Below are 22,048 nucleotides of genomic sequence, written 5' to 3'. Positions count from 1 at the left end.
TTTTTTTGCGCTCCCTGGCTTTTTGCTTGTGATTCTGACCATGGGCGGGGCTTAGGAAACAACCTGCTGATTGGCTACTGCGTTTTTGAGTGACAGCTCAATGGACCGGAAGTTTGGACAGTTTGTTCTCTACTCCTGCTCCAAAACTCAGTAGCCAATCAGAAGGCGGCACAATTCCGATCATTGCAAACAAAAAAGTGTATTTTCAAACAAGTTAAACACACTCACTAAATGTATATTTTATCTGCATTTTGTGTAGTGCACGCTGGGCACGTTAACGCGATAGCGGCGGTTAATGGCGTCAACGTTAGCGCACATTAACGCATGACGTGTTTCCATGCCGACATATCGGAAAAATGCACATGACAACATGTTTACGTGACTCCCCGATTGTTAAAATGAGTCTCTGAAGTAACGCTAAACTTTAAAAACAGAGGCACACATACGCAGTAACACAGGTACGCTAACGTTATTTGTTAGCGCTGCTCTTTTCCTTTAATAAACAGACCGCTCCAGTTCCAATGTAGGCTAACGCTAACGGCGCTAAACGAGCTAATGCAGCTAACGGAGCTAACTGGTAAAAGGTGCCTGGACTCAGGTGTCGCGGCACGTAAACATGACGTCGCGCGCGTCTTTTTCCGGTCAGTCGTCATGGAAACGCCACATGCGCAATTTTGTGTATTTTCTGATTGTTTTGACAACATTAGCACAAATCTTACTCCACAGACTTTGACGTTGATAAAAATAGAACAGAGATATCATTTAAAAAACAACAACTTCTGCTTCAATATAACAATAATAATAATAATGATCAGTATACAATAACGAGAAAAGCCAGGTCCTCAGACTCGTACCTTCCTGTTGAGGTGGACACAGATGTCTGCTCTCATGTCCTTTGGACAAATGGATAAAACCTGGAGGGCAAAAACACGAGGGAGTCACAGAGGAAGAGAAGAAGAAGAAACAATGAAAACAACAGCAGAACATGTGTTATTTACTCTCTGAGGATTAATTACAGGGAGAAACAGTCTCTAAAACACGACCCCGGGGTCAAAGGTCATTTCAGACACTGGAGAGTGTAAAACTGCACTGGAGGACCAACGCTAACAATAACAGTCTAAGGATAATATTAAACAATAATGTTCTTAATTTTATGTTTTTTGTGTGTGTGTTGTATAATTTACTCACACTCTGCACCTTCAGTGCCAAAAATGTGACAATGTTTAAACATTCATTTTCACCTTAAATATAACTTATATAATCTATATATGCAAATAACATCAGTCCTGATGATCAAATAAAATATAATATTTCCTGAATTATTATTTTTTTTACTGGCTATCTATTACTCAAGATCGCCACCTACTGGATTTTAAACATGCTCAGATTTAACTGTTTAACTTCTTACATAAGTATTAGTTAGGAGATTTATTTTTATTTATTTATTTTTGCTGGACCTAAGTAAGAATTTTTGTTTAATTTGAACATTTTTACAGGAAATTTAGGCCCAACAGAGGAAAAAAGGTCAAATATTTACAAAAAAATATAAAAAAAACAACTTCAATTTAAGATCAGGACCTCGGAATGAAAGCATAACAATAAAGAATAAAAAAAAAATTAACGTTTTTATGCTTAAAACTCATCGTAGTTTACGAAGAATTTTCACGTGGCATTTTTTGTCTTTAAGGCGACGGACGTAACTATTTGTTACACATAGACAAATAAACAGAATATTTTAAAACAAAAATATACAAATGATATAAGACGGAAAAATAAAGAGTTGATGATTAATGTGAATACATCATCCAACCATGAGGGGGCAGCACTGAGCAAAAACCCCCGTCCCAGTCTGGAATTCACCGTTTTTAACTGAATGAACAAAAATATACAGGACAAAAATCAGGTTTATTTTTAGCGTTTCACCATCATTTTCTCTGAACTTACTTTTGAACAGAAAGACAACAATTAATCATTTAAATGTACATAAAAAAACTTGTTTTTGCTGTATTTAAAGTGGAGGACATGAGGACATGAGGACATGAGGACACAAGGACGTGAGGACACGAGGAGCTGTAGGACATGAGGACATGAGGACACGAGGACATGAGGAGCTGTAAGACATGAGAACACGAGGACACGAGGACATGAGGAGCTGTAGGACATTAGGACACAAGGAGCTGTAGGACATGAGGACATGAGGACACAAGGAGCTGTAGGACATGAGGACACGAGGAGCTGTAGGACATGAGGACACAAGGAGCTGGAGGACATGAGGACACAAGGAGCTGTAGGACATGAGGACACAAGGAGCTGTAGGACATGAGGACACGAGGACATGAGGAGCTGTAAGATATGAGAACACGAGGACATGAGGACACGAGGACATGAGGAGCTGTAAGATATGAGAACACGAGGACACGAGGACATGAGGAGCTGTAGGACATGAGGACACAAGGAGCTGTAGGACATGAGGACATGAGGACATGAGGAGCTGTAAGACATGAGAACACAAGGACATGAGGAGTTGTAGGACATGAGGACACGAGGAGCTGTAGAACATGAGGACATGAGGAGCTGTAAGACATGAGAACACGAGGACACGAGGAGCTGTAGGACATGAGGACATGAGGAGCTGTAGGACATGAGGACACAAGGACACGAGGACATGAGAAGCTGTAAGACATGAGAACACGAGGACATGAGGACACAAGGACATGAGGAGCTGTAGGACATGAGGACACGAGGAGCTGTAGGACATGAGGACATGAGGAGCTGTAGGACATGAGGACATGAGGAGCTGTAGGACATGAGGACATGAGGAGCTGTAGGACACATGAGGATCCAGGCCAGTGTTTTCAGGTGTATATTCTGAGGATAAACAGCTGACTGAGGATCAGTTAATTGTTCCCACTGTGACAGAAAAACACTGACTAATTGGCCTCAGTTCTGACTCGGAGGTGTTTTCATACACCAGCCTCTCAGCGTGGTCTCACAGGAGGATTTTATTAATATTATTATTATTATTATGTTTATGATGATTCTCTCCATGAAAACTACAGCAGGAGGAGGAAGAGGAGGAGGAAGAGGAGGAGGAGGAGGAGGTGTGAAAACAGAGGGAATATTAAATTAATGAATGTAGAACGTCAGTATTTCACAGTAAAAACTACAGTAATGCTTTAAAGCAATATATAATCACTATCTTGTGCGTTATCTTTGTTTTTATTTGTTATTTTTATGACTTTCTTTTATTACCTGGTTATCTTTTTTAGATTAGATTGTTGTGAAGCACTCTGGGAGATTTCGTTCCGGTAAAAAGTGCTATTTTAAATACATTTATGACTTTACCTCTGTGAATATTCACTATTATCCTTCTTTCTTTTTGTATTTGATGAAACTGAGCACGAGCACTGTGGTCCACTGTTTCTTTACAGTGCAATATAAATACATTTATGATAATACATACATATTCACTCAGTGTCAGGGGACAGTTTGGTGTCTAACGGCAACAAAAGGTCTTAAAATTCCTGCCTGAACCAAAAAACATCCATAAATGAGTTTTACATCATGTCAAACTGATTTTAGCCGCTGAACAAAAACATTTAGCAAATGAAATTCACATCAGTTTGAGTCTACAATATCTTAAGAACACGTCTTTATCTCACTGTTAGACACAAGTTTGTAAACCACTCACTCCCCCACACCAAAGTCCATAGAGAAAACCAGCGATTTTAACATCACAGGAGTTCACAGGAGTTGTTGATCCACTGCTGCCTCCATCACTAACTTACAATGACTGATTTTGTAAAATTCGGCTTTTAAAATAATTAATTTAGACTTAACTCAGTGACACAAAGTGACCACAAGAGGCAGCAGAGGACCAGCAGCTCCTGTGTCCCTGTGAGCTAAAATCACAGATTTTCTCTATGCACTTTGGTGTGAGAGAGTGAGTGGTTTACAAACTTCAGCTTCCTGTTGTTAAAATCTGTCTAACAGAGACGTGAACATTTAGACTTAAACCGACGTAGATTTTATAAAGTGAGTCGTTGGTTCTTTAAGGTTCTCACCTTCTCCGTGTCGATGCCTTTGGACATGGACCAGGTGGAGACGACGTAGTCCATCACCCGCTCGCTCAGGCCTTTAGGAACCTGGTAGAGTTTCAGGAAGTCCCTCACGTTGTTGAGCATCTCGTGGTAGCGGTTGGTGTTAGCGTACATCTGCTGGAAGATGGTGGTCACGTTTCCAAAGATGGTGGCGTAGAGGAGAGCTGCAGGGACACGGAGGATAACGTTTGAGAGGATGGTTCTCACAAAGAGTTCAGCGTTTTACTGGAATTAACCTCACGTTTGAGTTTGTAATACTCCAGATTAATGTAATACTTTAATCTGAGAATTCTGACTTTAATCTAGGAAATCTGACTTTAATCAATCTGAAAATTCTGACTTTTTCTTTAATCTGAGAATTCGGCTTTTTCTTTAATCTGAGAATTCTGACTTTAATCTTGAATTTAATCTGAGAATTCTGACTTAAATCTGAGAATTCTGACGTTAATCTTGAATTTAATCTGAGTATTTTTACCTTTTATTTAATCTGAGAATTCTGACTAATCTGAGAATTCTGACTCTTAATCTGAGAATTCTGACGTTAATCTTGAATTTAATCTGATAATTTTTACCTTTTCTTTAATCTGAGAACTCTGACTAATCTGAGAATTCTGACTTTGATCTAAGAATTCTGACTTTAATCTAAGAATTCAGACGATAATCTTGAATTTAATCTGAGAATTTTTAGCTTTTCTTTAATCTGAGAATTCTGACTTTAATCTGAAAATTCTGACTTTAATATGGAATTTAATCTGAGAATTCTAACTTTAATCTGAGATTTCTGACTTTAATCTTGAATTTAATCTGAGAATTCTGACGTTAATCTTGAATTTAATCTGAGAATTCTGACTTTAATCTGAAATATAATCTCATAATTCTGACTTTCTTTAATCTGAGAATTTACGCTGTTTTCATTTTTTTCATTCCTAATACTTCTGTAATATATACATACATAAGTGGCTGATAAATCTCCGCAGCCTTGAGTGAAACATGTAATTTCTCTAAAATTTCCCCCACTTTAAAACTTAAATCCATCATGTGTTGACTCCAGCTGTGACTCCACTGTTGCCATAGTGACCTCACTAGAAATAGTCTCCTCCTCATCCTCCTCTTCTTCTTCTTCTTAATAAAACGACAAGAAAGTTCAACCTTCATCAGTGAAACTGGAACCCTCGGTTATTTCAGTCTGAAGTGAGTGACGCGTTTCACAGCCGTTCATTTATGACTGAGCTGAAGAAACATTTTACTTTTTAACACCTTTAACACCTTTAACACATGACCCAGGGTCCAACATGTTTTTGTGGCTTATTTTACACATAAAACTAAATAATGTCTTATAAACAAGTTCTTTTGTCCACTTTTCCAGAATAACGTTGAATATCTGGCAGTTATTTATAATTTACTGCATATTAAAATACTCTTTTAACAATTTAAAATGAAGAAAAAAAAAAAAAAATGGATTTCCGTTCTGATTAATCTCAGAATTCTGACCTTAATCTGACTTTAATCTCAGGATTCAGAATTCTGACCTTAATCTTGCTTTAATCTCAGAATTCCGACTTCAATCTCAGAAATATGACCTTATTCTTTCTTTAAACTCAGAATTTAGACTTTAATCTCAGAATTCATGCTGTTTTTTTATTCTTTCTCTCTTTCTTACATGTGAACCTAATACTCCGTTATATATCTATCTTTAGATATATCTATAGATAGATAATAGATAGACAGTATATATGAGGAGAAAGAAGTAAAAACAAAGGAGCTGGAGAGAGAGTGAATGTAAAAATAGAAGAAATAAAAGCAGGATAATGAGACAAAAAGAGGAACAAATGACAGAAAAAGGACAAAGACACAGAGGTGAAGAGAGAGTCAGGACTCTGTCAGATTATAAACCAGGAGACTTTGACCAGATTACTGAGCTGAAGATCCTGAGACACAAGAGCTCAAACACACAGCTGCTAATTGGACGACAGCGGCTGAACCAGTGTCACCTACACACACACACACACACACACACACACACACACACACACACACACACACACACACACACACACACACACACACACACACACACACACACACACACACACACACACACACACACACACACACACACACACACACACACACACACACACACACACACACACACACACACACACACACAGCTGAAAACGAGCTCCTGCTGGGTTTTCTCTCCAGGAAGTGAAACGGTTCATTTTCACTCACAGTGATGTTTGAAACCTGGAGAGTGGTTCGTTAATCCAGGTGAAAGTGAAGGAGTTTGAGCTCTGGAAACATGTCGGGGTCACATGCCTGAGAGACACACACACACACACACGCACGCACGCACACACGCACGCACGCACACACACAAACACACACACACACACAAACACACACACGCACACAAACACACAAACACACGCACGCACACACACACACGCACACACACACGCACGCACACACACAAACGCACACACACAAATACACACTCACACACACAAACGCGCACACACAAATACACGCACACAAGCACACAAACACGCACACGCAAACACACGCACACATACACACACACACACAAACAAACACACACACACAAACACACCCCCACACACGCACACACACACATACTCACACACACACGCACGCGCACATTCACACACTTCACTGTTAGACAGACTTTTCCAACAGGAAACTGACGTTTGTAAACCACTCACTCTCCCACACCAAAGCCCATAAAGAAAATCAGTGATTTTAGCTCACAAGGACACAGGAGCTGCTGGTCTACTGCTGCCTCGTGTGGTCACTTTGTGTTGAATTAACAGAATCAGTCATTGTAAGTTAGTGATGGAGGCAGCAGTGGATCAACAACTCCTGTGAACTCCTGTGTGCTGTGATGTTAAAATCACTGGTTTTCTCTATGGACTTTGGTGCAGAGAGAGTGAGCTAAAATCCCCGTCTCGCTGTTGTGAGCTCATGAAGACAAAGTGTTGCACGTTCACTAATGAGACCAAATTAAGAGCGAGCACAAACAGCCTCCACCGCTGAAGGTAACGAGGCCGCCGGGGGATCAGCGGCGCTCCCCGAGGACGCGGCGAGCGCTGCGGTCTGCGGGAGTAATGAAGTCATGGAGGAGCGGTCACATCGAGCTGAAGGTAAACAGCAGCAGGAAGAAGAGGAGGAGGAGGAAGAGGAAGAAGAGGAAGAGGAAGAGGAGGAGGAGGAGGAGGAGGAGGAGGAGGAGGAGAGGAAAGTGTCGATATGATATGTGAAGCTCTGCATGTGCAGGGGTCAAAAGGTCACGCTCACACAGAACAGGGATGACTTGTTAGTGAAAGGCCGAGGTTTAAAGGGTCAGTTTACACAATTTAATGAACCATGGAGGCGGAGTCTCCTTTTATTAAAGGTGCAGTTTGTGTAAAATGTTGAGCCTTTTATATTTAAATGACACAAAAACACGTGTTTTTTTTCTGCACGTGTGAAAAGTGACATTAAAATAAATAAATGCACATTTTGATTTTTACATTTGTTTTTTTAAGTTATTGTAAGAAAATAAAATGCATGTTTTTATGACATCTGTCATTACGTAGCACCGCTTCCTTTCAAACTGATTTTCAAACTAAGAGCCATTGACTTCAGCTTTCTAATACCTCTAATGTAATAACGAGTCGTTTACAAACTTAATTATCAAGTAAAAAACTGATTTTAGGCACGCAAGAGGAGTTAAAAACTTATAAAATCACCGTCAATCTCCCACACCAAAGTCCATAGAGTAAATCAGTGATTTTAACATCACAGCACACAGGAGTTCACAGGAGTTGTTGATCCACTGCTGCCTCCATCACTAACTTACAATGACTGATTTTGTCAATTCGGCTTTTAAAATATTTAATTTAGACTTAACTCAGTGACACAAAGTGACCACACGAGGCAGCAGTAGACCAGCAGTTCCTGTGTCCCTGTGAGCTAAAATCACTGATTTTCTCTATGGGCTTTGGTGTGGGAGAGTGAGTGGCTTACAAACATTGACCAGTGTGTCAACATTGTCCCTGTGTCTCTGTAACGAGCTGTAGCTCTGATCAGTCAGTCTCTGTACTGTCCTCTGTCCTCTGTCCTGTGTCCTCTGTCCTCTGTCCTGTGTCCTCTGTCCTCTGTCCTCTGTCCTCTGTCCTCTGTCCTGTGTCCTCTGTCCTCTGTCAGCATCACATGACACCTGCAGCAGACATTGATTGACCTTCCAGCTCCTGGTTTCATCTGACTCTGTCTGTCTGTGTCTGTGTTTCTCTGTCTGTCTGTGTCTCTCTGTGAGGACAAAATAACACCAGTGGATATTAATGTTAATGTTAATGTTAATCTGTGAGTTTGTTAATCTGAATTTTGCACGATCGTCACCCGAGTACGTTGTTATTAAAGTTTGTTGAGAATCTGCTGAAAACGCTGAAGACGTCCCACAAACCCCTGTCTCTTTAACATGGACAAAACTGTAAGAATAACAAGTCAACAAGTCTGAGATTAAAGTCAGAAATCTGAATTCTGAGATTAAAGTCAAAAATAACAAAATTTGATTGTGTGTTTGCAGCATCAGAAAATCTACCATGAGACTAAATTTCATCCGGATCTGATAATGGAATTAACCAGATTACTAGATTACAAATTTGGTGGCAATTTAAATTTAACAATAATCCCATGAAAAATAATCCCATAAATGATGGTAATATGGTATGTGTATTCAGGACAAGACGCTCCACCCTCAGCCCGTGTTTTATCTTGATCTGACCCAGATTATAGATTTGGAGGCAATTTAAATTTTAACACAGGAAGTGAAGTCCAATAATCCCATGAAAAATAATCCCATAAATGATGAAATCTGGTATGTGTATTCAGAATCAGACGCTCGACCATCAGCCTGAGTTTAATCTGGATCCGACCCAGATTACGTAATTGGTGGCAGTTTAAATGTGACTGCAGTGACTCAGAGCAGCAGGTAGGGGGCAGGTGCACAGGTACAGAGCGGTGGACGACGGCTCACACACTCATGGAGATCACAGCCTGGATGGATCTGTCCTTCCTGACACCTGCTTGATAGAATTCTCCTAGCTGTAGAAGCTGAGGCATAAATGACATCAAATTAAAATAATAATCATTAAAAAAGTCTGAATATTATAATTGGATATGATTGCTTTTCACTGTGGGAACGACTCAGAAATGAATGAATGAATGAAAGAATGAATGAATGAGCTGCGGAGAGATTAGCCACAACTGTCAGTGATTATGTTAATCTGGTGTGAAACCTGCGAGCGTCTCACACAGATCACGCTAAACACACGTGTAATTATTTATGTCTCTGCTGTAATAAAGTGAAACGCATGGTCTTTAATATTCACACACTCACACACACACAGTTCTTCTTCTTCTTCTGGGAGCTTTGACTCTTTCTTTGTTCCATTTTTCTCCAAATACTTCAGAGTCCTCCACGATTCAGATGGAGGTCGAGGTCAAAACGCTGTACGATCTCTGTGGACTAGAGAAGAAATGTGATTCTCCTCCAGAACAATGACCATGCAGATGATTCCTTGTGTTTGAAGCAGCTGGACAATGGTCAGAAGTGATATCTGGAGCTTCTTCAGCTGAATTCTCACTCAGATATCCAGAAATGTCAAACAATTGGCAGCAGAAGTTCTGGAGAACATCCTGAGGATCTTTGTGTGGACACATTCAGGTCTTCTGGTCAATTTCAGGAGCAAGTCTGGACTAAAGTTCTGGAGCTTCTTCAGCTATGTTCACACTCAAATATCCGGCAAATGTACATTTTGTGAGTTGGCAGCAGAAGTTCTGGAAAACATCCTGAGGAACTTTTGGTGAACTGCAATCCGTTCAGGACACCTTGAGGTCTTCTAGACAATTTCAGGTCTGGACAAAGGTCTGAAAAGCAACAAGAGGTCCAAGGTTCAGCTTGATGTCAAAGTACCATCACTGTGGACTTCACTCAGTCCAGGAAAGGAGGAAAACCACAGAGGAGGTTCATGGATGTTGACTGTGAGGAACCTCTAAAGAGAGAAGCTAAAATAAGTCTTCTGCTTCCTTCAAGGTTCCAATTGAGGTCAGGGATTAACCTGAGTTCATGTTACACATGAGGTCACTTAGATATTTTTAAATTTTGATGGATGAAAGTTCTGGAGAACGTCCTGAGGAACTTCTGAGGAACACATTCAGCTCTTCTGGACAATATCAGGAACATGTGTGGAATTAAGGTCATGATTAGAGTTCACGTTGATGCGACTGACTGCTGGTGAACGAGTATCTTTGAGGGACAGCTTAGGTTGAAGATAAAGTTTGGAGAAGCAAGGTTGAGATGGTTTGGTCACATGCAGAAGAGGGACCAAGGTTATATTGGACAAAGGATGTTGAAGGTGGAGCTGCCAGGCAGGAGGAAAAGAAGAAGACCACAGAGGAGGTTCATGGATGTTGTTTAGGACGACATGAGAAGATGGAGGCAGATGATCGACTGTGACAAACCTCTAAAGGGAGAAGCTGAAAGAATAAGGTCTTCTGCTTCCTTCAAGGTTCCCACCTGAGTTGATGCTTCATGACCTTCTAAGTGATTGATCACTGTGGACATGAGCTCACGCAGATATTTTTTTGATGGGGTGAAAGTTCTGGAGAACAAGGAAGGAACATGTTCAACTTCTCTGGACAGAGGAACTTTTGGGGATCTGTAATCCTTTCAGGACACATTGAGGTCTTCTAAACATTTGGGGACAAAGGTCTGAAAAGCAACAAGACCTTCAAGGTTCAGCTTGATGTCAAAGTACCATCACTGGGGACTTCACTCGGTTCAGGAAAGGAGGAAGACCACAGAGGAGGTTCATGGATGTTGTTTAGGACGAAATGAGATGGATGCAAATGATCGACTGTGAGGAGAAGAAGGTCTTCTGCTTCCTTCAAGGTTCCCATTGAGGTCTGGGGTTAACCTGAGTTCATGCTACACTGTGGCTCACTTAGATATTTTCATTTTGATGGAGGGAAGTTCTGGAGAACGTCCTGAGGAACTTCTGAGGAACACATTCAGCTCTTCTGGACAATTACTTATTGAGAAGACAAATATCTCCTGAGCAGAACACGTTTGGATTTGTGTTATTCCTGTTTCTTCCTCCTCTCAAACAACAACAAATCCATGTGGTTCTTCATGAGAAGGTTTCCTGAGGACATCGATGGCGGCAGCAGAGAGAGAAACATGTGCTCCTTCAGCTCAAGTAATCACTAAAGCCCCTAAAATAGGAGTCTGGAGGTTTCAGAGCCATCAGCGACGGTAAACACTGTCACAGCAGGAGCTCTGGCTCGTTCCGTCGTTGCCATGTCGACGAGTGAAGCGAGGCAGGTTGAAGTTTCTCTTCTCTCGCCGTTAAACGTCTGGATAATCGACTTCTCCCTGACGAGGCTGACGGTGCCTCAGGAGGCCGTCAGTCATGCGTCTGCCCAGACGCCGACAGCCGGGGAATTTTTTTAATTTTTCAGCAGCGTTAGCGAGCGAGCGAGCGCTGTGGGCGCCGCTCGTTACTGTTAATGTCACTCAGGCCTCGCGGGAGCGACGCGGTATTTATTTAAGCGAACAAAAGGATTGAATGTGCTCTCGACATCAGAGGGCGACAGACAAACAACTCAACACACACACACACACACACACACACCACAGGAAACCACCGCTCGGTGTGTAATTGTGCTGCAGGTCGTTAGCGCCATCACTGAGGCAATTTACTGATTTATAAATCGAATGTGGAGAATTTAACAGTGTCACGTTAAGCGTGAGGCAAACTGAGAAATCTCAGGTTTCTCACTGCAGAAGCTCAGTGTGAACTTTTACTCCGTAACATTTACACACTCACACTTTTTATTTTTAAACACCAACATGACAAATATAGCACTGAACGAGAGTCTAAGGACACGATCATGACAACGCAGTCAATCCAGGAAAAACCAGGAGACTTTAGTGTGAAATGACACACTTTTAAAGACTTTATACTCATCCCACGTGCAATATATATAATATACTTTACATAATATACATATTCAATCCTGTTCATGCAGTAAATATCAATACTGTATATATTCTGATGACTTGATGTCTTGAATCGGCCACTACTGCAAAACAAACTGGCCTTTAAAGGGTTAAAATTTCACAAATATAATTAATATTTAACATGTATATTTCAGGCTGAAGTAGCTTTAAAAGATTGACTCATTTAAAGTGGGAAAAAATATTAATATATAATGTTTTTACTGCAGTTTTTGGGAAGGTCACATTTCCTGCCACAAGGGACAAATTAGTAAGTTTTTATTAAAATACTATAATACCCATTCTATTCTATTTGACCTTTCTACAGTCGTATTGTTAATATATTTCTATATGCATGTTTATTATTAATCATCTTTTCAGGACTATTTTATCTTGTTTATGAGTGATAGAAAATGTATCCTGTGATTATATCCAGACAAAAACCATCCGAATGTTGAGGTGACATTTTGATGGTGATCATGAACAAACTGGTCTATAAAGGGTTAAAATTGAAATAATATAATTCAGAAGTTTTTAATACTATAATAAACATTCTATTCTATTTAACCTTTCTAAAGTCGTATTGTTAATATCTTTCTCTGCATGTTTATTATTAATCATCTTTTCAGGACTATTTTATCTCATCCTGGAGATTAAAGAGCGACAGAAAATCATCAGAATGTTGAATGGCTGACTCTGCAGGATTCTCCCTGATGATTAAAGCTATATTTCCACATCACACAAAGCTGCATTTTCTGCTCCTTCTCGCTTTCTTTTCCCGACCCTGAAGTCGTTTGTTTATCCTCCTTCACACGTGGTGGAGAATAACCCTAACCCCGTCCTCTGCTTCTGTTTTAATAAGACCTTGTGAAGCAGGAAAACCACACTGCTCATTTCTGCATTTATTATTCAGCGCGTCAAGGTGCCCACAGAGCTGCTCTGTGCTCAGCGTTCAGTTACAAGTCACAGCAGAGAGAGGACAGCGGTGTGATGATGAAAGAGAATAAGACGATGTGACGCTGACGCTAACTCCAGAGGACGGACGGGACGGCGGCTACAGGACAGAGACACAACAGACACCGCCGATCATCAAGAGGAAGAAGTTTGTGTCGATGCAAAGTGGATTTAAAGGCAAACGGAGCTGCTGAGTCCAAAGAAAACAGCAAAACGAAGAAGTGCAGACGTGTTCAGAAAAGTTTTAGACACAAAAAAACAAGCTCCAAATAAAAATTTCAAAATAAAAAACAGACACGATTGATTAATCTGTGTGAATGTTGTTGTTTTTAACCAGTAAAGCTTCTTAAATGTGAATCAATAACTCTTTAAAACCATTTAACACTATTATGTAATATTATTTTTTTTGCTTATTTTAACCATCATTGACTCATCTCAGGGTCTAATAATAATAATAACAATCAAATTCTATTTGAAATGTATTTTATGGAAATTATTGTCGTTTTTTTGTCGATAAAAACAATGGAGTGTAAACAGACTGGCCTTTAAAGGGTTAAAAATGCAAAAATATAATTCATATTTAACATGTATATTTCAGGGTGAAGTAGCTTTAAAAGATTGACTCATTTAAAGTGGAATAAAATATGAATATATAATGTTTTTACAGAAGTTTTTGGGAAGGTGACATTTTCTGCCACAAGGGACAAATTAGTAAGTTTTTTAGTTTTTTCCTTTAAATCTGACACTGCAAAAAAAAAATCAAACAATTCATCAAAATCAATGTTTCTGCCAATCATTGGCTCATCTCTGGGTCTAATAATAATAATAATCAAATTCTCCTTGAAAAATATTTTATGGAAATTATTGTCTTTTTTTGTCGATAAAAAACAATGGAGTGTAAACAAACTGGCCTTTAAAGGGTTACAAATTCAAAAATATAATTAATATTTAACATGTATATTTCAGGCTGAAGTAGCTTTAAAAGATTGACTCATTTAAAGTGGAAAATATCAATATATAATGTTTTTACAGAAGTTTTTGGGAAGGTGACATTTTCTGCCACAAGGGACAAATTAGTAACATTTTTTTTTTCCTTTAAATCTGACACTGCAAAAAAATCGATATTTCTGCCAATCATTGGCTCATCTCTGGGTCTAATAATAATAATCAAATTCTCCTTGGTTGGTTTTAACAAAGGTTTCTCGCTGCAGTTTTGCTGTAATAATTAAACCTCTGTGAGAAAACAAAGAATGTTTCAGAATGTTTTGCAGCAGCAGAGCGTTCATTATAAACGTCTGACTCTGACATACAGAGCTTTAGCTTTAGCTGCAGCTTCTCGGTCGTCGCTCTGTGGTCTTAACTCCAGCTTCACCTCCGTGATCCACTCGCTCTCCTCCTCTAACACCTCCTCTCTCTTCTCCATCATTAAAAAAACAACACAAACAGCAGCCGAGGACCAGGATTTGTCTTCTCTAATTAGAGACGAGAACAAACGCTGAGGTTAAAAACAAGGAAAACACTGAGAATAATCCAGATTTATTTGACTGAGGAGTTTCACGCCAATAAAAGAGGTTTGAATGTGATTTTCTCTCTGTGTCATCGCTGCTTTTCACTGGAGAACACTGAAGATTATCTTCATAATCCAATAATCTGTCTATTTTATCAGAAACTCTTAATTTAATCTAATAATTTAGGTTTTTCTCTCAGAATTCTTGATTTTAACTTTCAGTTAAACGACTTTAAAGGTCAGAAACTCTTAATTTAATCTTATAATTTAGTTTTTTCTCTTAGAATTCTTGACTTTAAATCTCAAGAGCTGTGGCTTTAAAAGTCAGAAACTCTTAATTTAATCCGACAATTTAGGTTTTTCTCTCAGATTTCTGACTTTAAATCTCAGTTACACGACTTTAATAGTCAGAAACCTTTAATTTAATCTAATAATTTAGGTCTTTCTGAATTCTGACTTTAAATTTCATAGTTGTGGCTATAAAAGTCAGAAACTCTTAATTTAATCTAATAATTTGGGGTTTTCTCCCGGAATTCTGGCTTTAAATCTCAGTTATACGACTATAAATCAGAAACCCTTAATTTAATCTCATAATTTAGGTTTTTGTCTTAGAATTCTGACTTTAAATCTCAGTTATACGACTTTAAAAGTCAGAAACCCTTAATTTAATCTAATAATTTTGGTTTTTCTCTGAAATTCTATTTTAAATCTCAGATTTGTTGCTTTAAAAGTCAGAAACACTTAATTTAATCTGGGAAATTTGACTTTTCTCTTAGAATTCTGGCTGTATTTGGGCTCAGTGTAGCAGGAAGCAGGTGAAGCAGCATTAATATATCACATATAACATACTGTACATATATAGTATTAATATATGAATACAATAGTGATATTGTTGCGTGTGTGTGTGTGTGTGTTGCTGACTTTACATCAGCAGAAATATTCCAACAGAACAAAGTCTATTCATAATAAATCACTCTGTGTCATAAATGTTTAACAGAAACTTCTTCATTTTCTTTACATGAATTCTGCTGAAACAAAGAGCTTTTTTCTTCTCGTCACATGAGGAAGAAGAAAAACAGAAGCGACTTTAATCTCAGAGTTCTGACGATGTGAGAAATGTAGGTCGTTGTTTTGTCGTCACTGCAGATTCTCACACGACTGAGCAGCATTTTAAAATATGACTTTAAATGATGAGTTTAAAATGCCCTCAGTCCACTAAATAATCCTCTGTAAAGTGTCAGACAGTGAAGAGAGGTTTGACAGAGCAACGTGCTGACACTGTGACGGGATTAAAGTCAGAAAGTCTGGATTTAATCCAAGAATTCTTCTCAGTTAAACTTTAAATCTCAGTTATATGACTTTAACCCTTAATTTAATCTAGGAATTCTGACTTTTTTTTAAATCTCAGTTCTACATCTTTAAATCTCAGATATACCACTTTAAATCTCAATTATGCCATCTTAAAAGTCAGAAACTCAGAATTTAATGTAATAATTTAGATTTTTCTCTGAGAATTCTGTCTTTAAATCTCAGTTATACCACTTTAAAAGTCAGAAAACTCAGAATTTAATCTAAGAATTCAGATTTTTCTCTTCAAATTCTGTCTTTAAATCTCAGTTATATGACTTTATATCTCAGTTATACGTCTTTAAATCTCAGATATACCACTTTAAAAGTCAGAAACAGAATTTAATCTCTGAATTTTGATTTTTCTCGCAGAATTCTGTCTTTAAATCGCAATTATACCACTTTTAAAATCAGAAACACGGAATTTAATCACAGAATTCCGATTTTTCCCTCAGAATTCTGACTTTAAATCTCAGTTCTACATCTTTAAATCTCAGATATACCACTTTAAAGCTCAGTTATATGACCTTAAATCTCAGAAAAACTTCATTTAATCCAAGAATCTAGACTTTAAAACTCAGAGTTCTATGATTTAAAAAGTCAGTCAGTCATTTCAAAAACATGGTGCAAAAGAAAAGGACGTGAGACAAATGGACGGACGAGGACGAGGACGACAGAGATTTAGACTCCTTTGAGTTTCAGAGCGACTTTGAGTTTTTCCAGAACTTTGAGGAGCGGCGGAAACACAAAGCACACAGATTATCAGGGATTATGTTGGTATAAAAAAGAGCTCATGTTTGACTTTCACTGACTGTCTCCTCCGCTGATGGACGAGGACACAGCTCAGTGTTCTATTCAACATGAGGGAGGACGGAGGAGGACAGAGGGGGAGGAGCCACACGGAGGGGGAGGAGCCACAAGGAGGGGGAGGAGTGTCTTTCAGAGACAGAGAGACAGGAGAGGACGGATCTGTCACAGCAGAAGACGCTGAATCTTTGAAAAAAGAGAGAGGTCGAAAGTGAGGGAACGTAAAAGTGGAGACGTCTGATACTGATACTGCTCTGTGATTGGTCCACACAGACGACAGAGATAACGAATGAATTCATAGACAGATTAACGAATCATGAAAACAACTATAGCAGCAGAAAAAAGTGTGAAAAATTGTCTTTAAATCTCAGTTATACAACTTTAAATCTCAGTTATACGTCTTTAAATCTCACTTATACATCTTTAAATCTCACTTATACGTCTTTAAATCTCAGTTATAGTCTTTAAATCTCACTTATACAACTTTAAATCTCACTTATAAGTCTTTAAATCTCAGTTAGTCTTTAAATCTCAGTTAGTCTTTAAATCTCAGTTATATGACTTTAAATCTCAGTTATAGTCTTTAAATCTGTTATACGTCTTTAAATCTCACTTATACGTCTTTAAATCTCAGTTATATGACTTTAAATCTCAGTTATAGTCTTTAAATCTCAGTTATAGTCTTTAAATCTGTTATACGTCTTTAAATCTCACTTATACGTCTTTAAATCTCAGTTTTATGACTTTAAATCTCAATTATACGTCTTTAAATCTCAGTTATAGTCTTTAAATCTCACTTATACGTCTTTAAATCTCAATTGGACAAAAACAAGGACATCGTATTAATTCATCGACAGATTAACGAATCATGAAAACAATCGTTAGCTGCAGAGAAAAGAGTGAATAATTCAGCGCTGATGATTCACAGGATTAATAATTAAAGGTCAGATTTTATCGTCTAATTATGAGCACATGAATAAAACTGCGTCTGTGGGACATTCACAAGTTCATTGATGGGATTTAATTCACTCAGATTTGATTTAAGAAGGATTTATAAGTGCAAAATATGCTGAAGTGAAAACAAAAGGAAAAGAAAATGAAGGATTATCATTTTAAAATCAAGAAAATGTCAAATAACGTTTAATTTTTCGTCTGATTTGTTACTTTCTTGCACAGATTAGGCCAAAATTAACCTTAAGCGCCAATGTTATTACCCCAAATGTTAAGTTTTTAATCCAAACGACGTGGTGAAGAAAAGGCCTCAGTTTAATCTGGGCACAGATTAACGTCCCTCAGTCGAAGCCTCGACGAGAACGTGAGCGAGAATGAGAAGAGGTTTTTCAGTGTGAGACTCACAGTTAAATTATTAATGCACTCAAAGTTTTTCTCCTTCAGGAAACAGACACAGAGGAGGATTTTACTGTTAATGTCTTCAACTTCAGGACAAACACAGATTATTCATGGTTATTATTCACAAAGCGTCACGGAAACTAAACGCTGACGTCATGTGACCTCAAGAGTGTCACAATGCAAATCTACGATAAATTAAGAACACGTTCACGTCTTTATTTCACTGTCAGACAGACTTTAACAAGAGGAAACTGGTGTGTAAACCACTCACTCTCCCACACCAAAGCCCATAGAGAAAATCAGTGATTTTAGCTCACAGGGACACAGGAGCTGCTGGTCTACTGCTGCCTCGTGTGGTCACTTTGTGTCACTGAGGTACATCTGAACAATGCCGAATTTTACAAAATAAGACATTATAACTCAGTGATGGAGGCAGCAGTGGATCAACAACTCCTGTGAACTCCTGTGTGCTGTGATGTTAAAATCACTGGTTTTCTCTATGGGGTTTGGTGTGGGAGAGTGAGTGGTTTACAAACTTCAGTTTCTTGTTAATTAAATCTTTTGTACTTCATAAAATCCAAGTCAGTTTATGTCTACGGTATCTTTAGAACATGTTCACGTCTTTATCTTCACAGTTAGACAGACTTTAACAACAGGAAACTGAAGTTTGTAAACCACTCACTCTCCCACACCAAAGCCCATAGAGAAAACCAGTGATTTTAGCTCACAGGGACACAGGAGCTGCTGGTCTACTGCTGCCCCGTGTGGTCACTTTGTGTCACTGATTTAAGTCTAAATTAAATATTTAAAAAGCCGAACTTGACAAAATCAGTCATTATAAGTTAGTGATGGAGGCAGCAGTGGATCAAGAACTCCTGTGAACTCCTGTGTGCTGTGATGTTAAAATCACTGGTTTACTCTATGGACTTTGGTGTGAGGAAAGTAATCAGTTTACAAAGCAACACAAAGTAAGATGAGTAGATTTTATGAGGTGAGGCCTTTTGTTAAACGGCTAAAATGTGCTTTGTTTTTCTTTTCACTTCAGAAAACCCCGCGATGTCCCTTTAATCTGGCCGTTATGTAATGAAGTCACACGGCTGCGTCTCCATCAGCCGTTATGTTAATCTATTAGTTCTCCCCCGAAAAACTCCAGCTGTTTTCCTCCACATTAAACTTTCAGTCTGTTTCTTTAACCGGAGTCTATTCATAGAAGCTGAATCAACAACGTTAACAGTAGATTTTATTTTCCCCGTCGAGACGTTTTCTATTAAACGACGTCGGAGGCCGCTCAGCAGGAGGCGCCGCGTCGCTGATAACCGAGCGTATAATAGAAAAGCAGCATGCGACGCGCGGGGTTAACGGCAAAGTGAACTCCCCACGGTTAATCTAAAGGAATCATCGGAAAACAAATGCAGGGAGTGCGGCGTCGTTATAGATCAACAAAAAGAAATCCCTCAAACGTCGGGGTTGTTTCAGGAAGACGAGCTGATTTTATCGCGTCTGTATCGTTGACGTGTGTCGAGTGTGGTCACGTCAAAGCTGCTGTCGCTTATAATCTGTGCTGGATGAGCGGTGGATGTTTTGACAGCGCTCACTTTATCTCCAGGGTTCACGTCTCTTACACTCTCTCAGAGTCTGACAGAAAAATACAGGAGAAGTTTCTGACTGTTTCATAAATAAATGAATAAATACATATCCTGCAACACATACAGAGAAGGAAGTGAAGGCTAATGGGGCGGGGCCGACACCTCAATCTGCAGTCAAGGCTAAACCAACTCCCAGATTAGCTTTTGTTTTTGTTATTTATTAGCGCTGTTAAACGCGTCAACGGCGTTTAACGTCACGTTTACGCGACTCCCGATTGTAAAATGAGTCTCTAAAGTAACGCTAACCTTTAAAAACAGAGGCACACATACGCAGTTACACAGGTACGCTAACGTTATTTGTTAGCGCTGCTCATTTCCTTTAATAAACAGACCGCTCCAGTTCCACTGTAGGCTAACGCTAACGGCACTAAAAGGAGCTAATGCAGCTAACGGAGCTAACTGGTAAACGGTGGCTGGACTCCACTATTATTTATCATTTTCATAGTTTGTGAGACGCTTGTGCTGTGATTTATTCAATATTATGAATGAATTTGTAAGCACTTTGTGTTGTCATTGACTCTTAAGCTCCATGGTGCCCCCTAGAGAAACCACCTCTGAATGACAGCCATGTGCAGGAAATTAGGGAGTTACCCAAAAGGGTACAACCAGTGACAGCATATCCAAGTCTTTAATTTGAACAGAAACTATACTTTTTCCTCTCATGTAGTGTAATATAAGCAACAATGTCATCTGCATATGTGCACACTGACCGATCTACATATTCTCTGTATTGTTCTTCTTCAGATTTTAACAACTCTGCCAAACCAAACCACAAACACATCATTTTCTGACACGATATGATAAAAACTACCAGCACCAATAATAACCTTTGCTGACAGACGTAATAAAACCACAACAGTGAGGCCTGTAAAACAATGAACACAAGCCTCGAAAACAACCTGAATGCTCTCAGGAAACACACACATATAGACTTTTTATCCAATAAAGAGTGAAAAAAAACCACGTATATAATGTACATTATATTTTAGTCATTGCAGCTCGAGACGTCATCATAGGTTGTCTTCTTCAGATCTTCCAACAGATCACTTTCTGACACGATATAATAAAAACTACCAGCACCAAGAACAACCTTTGCTGACAGACGTAATAAAACCACAACAGTGTCTCCTGTAAAACAATGAACACAAGCCTCGAAAACAACCTGAATGCTCTCAGGAAACACACACATATAGACTTTTATCCAATAAAAAGTGAAAAAAACCACATATATACTGTACATTATTTTAGTCATTGCAGCTCGAGACGTCATCATAGGTTGTCTTCTTCAGATCTTCCAACAGATCACTTTCTGACACGATATAATAAAAACTACCAGCACCAAGAACAACCTTCGCTGACAGACTAATAAAACCACAAAAGTGAGGCCTGTAAAACAATGAACACAAACCTCGAAAACAACCGGAATGCACTCAGGAAACACACATTTAGACTTTTTAAATCCAATAAGCAATGAAAAACCTCAAAAAGCTTTGAAATTAATCTGTGGTTAGACTTTTCCAAACCAAACCACACCAATTACCAAAACTACGGCGTGAAAAAAGCAGCGTCACTCACATCCCACCATCATCATGGCCACAGAGAAGATCTTCTCGCCGTCCGTGGTCGGGGCGATGTTGCCGAAGCCGATGGTGGTCAGGCTGGTCATGGTGAAGTACAGCGACGTGATGTAGAGCGAGTCCTTGCCCGGTCCGCCCTCCCACTGACCCGAGCCGCTGGCGTTGTAGCGGTACGGCGAGCCGATGCTGTTGGCCAGCTGGTAGAGCCAGCTGTCCATTTTAATGGTGTTGGTGGCCTCGTCGATGACCTCGTAGTCGCCGATGCTGTACCTGAGCAGCACAAAGAAGGCACAGGGTTTTTAAAGCGTAATGTCTGAGGCTGTGGACGTGAGAAGCTACGACTGAATAAGTCTAAATCTTATTCTGAGGCAGAAAATAGATTTAAATGCAGTTACAACCTCTGACAGTATCTTTTCCTACTTTCAAATCATTATTCACGCAAAATGTATTATTTTACCTCATTTTTATGTCCATGTCTGTGTGGATTGTTGAAAACACACTATTTTAACTTAAAGGTGCATTATGTAATAAATCATAAAATCCTCCTAATATGTCACAGAGACTCAGGAATAATGTTCATATAACAAACTGAACTCACCAACAACAACAGTACAGACAAAATACTTGCATGAAAAATATATTTTTGCAGACTGCAAATCATGTTTATGTTTTGAAATCATGTTTTGGCGTCATGTGGC

At 39.0% G+C, this 22,048-nt stretch overlaps 1 protein-coding gene across 1 annotated transcript in view; it reads right to left on the bottom strand.

Annotated features, from left to right (window-relative positions):
- The window catches only part of kcnh5b (potassium voltage-gated channel, subfamily H (eag-related), member 5b), a gene marked incomplete at both ends in the record, with an annotated part of 89,622 nt that overhangs the window by 27,111 nt on the left and 40,463 nt on the right, over positions 1 to 22,048 (bottom strand). Inside the window, 3 exons of the mRNA XM_083892096.1 lie at positions 855 to 914; positions 4,065 to 4,264; positions 21,349 to 21,620. Of these exons, the coding sequence (XP_083748222.1) occupies positions 855 to 914; positions 4,065 to 4,264; positions 21,349 to 21,620 (532 nt within the window). The remainder of the gene's footprint in view (positions 1 to 854; positions 915 to 4,064; positions 4,265 to 21,348; positions 21,621 to 22,048) is intronic.

This window comes from Microchirus variegatus, assembly GCF_963457635.1.
Source record: "Microchirus variegatus genome assembly, chromosome: 7".
Taxonomy (NCBI): domain Eukaryota; kingdom Metazoa; phylum Chordata; class Actinopteri; order Pleuronectiformes; family Soleidae; genus Microchirus; species Microchirus variegatus.
The sequence above is the reverse complement of the archived record's forward strand: the minus strand, read 5'-3'. Positions and strand labels throughout refer to the sequence as shown.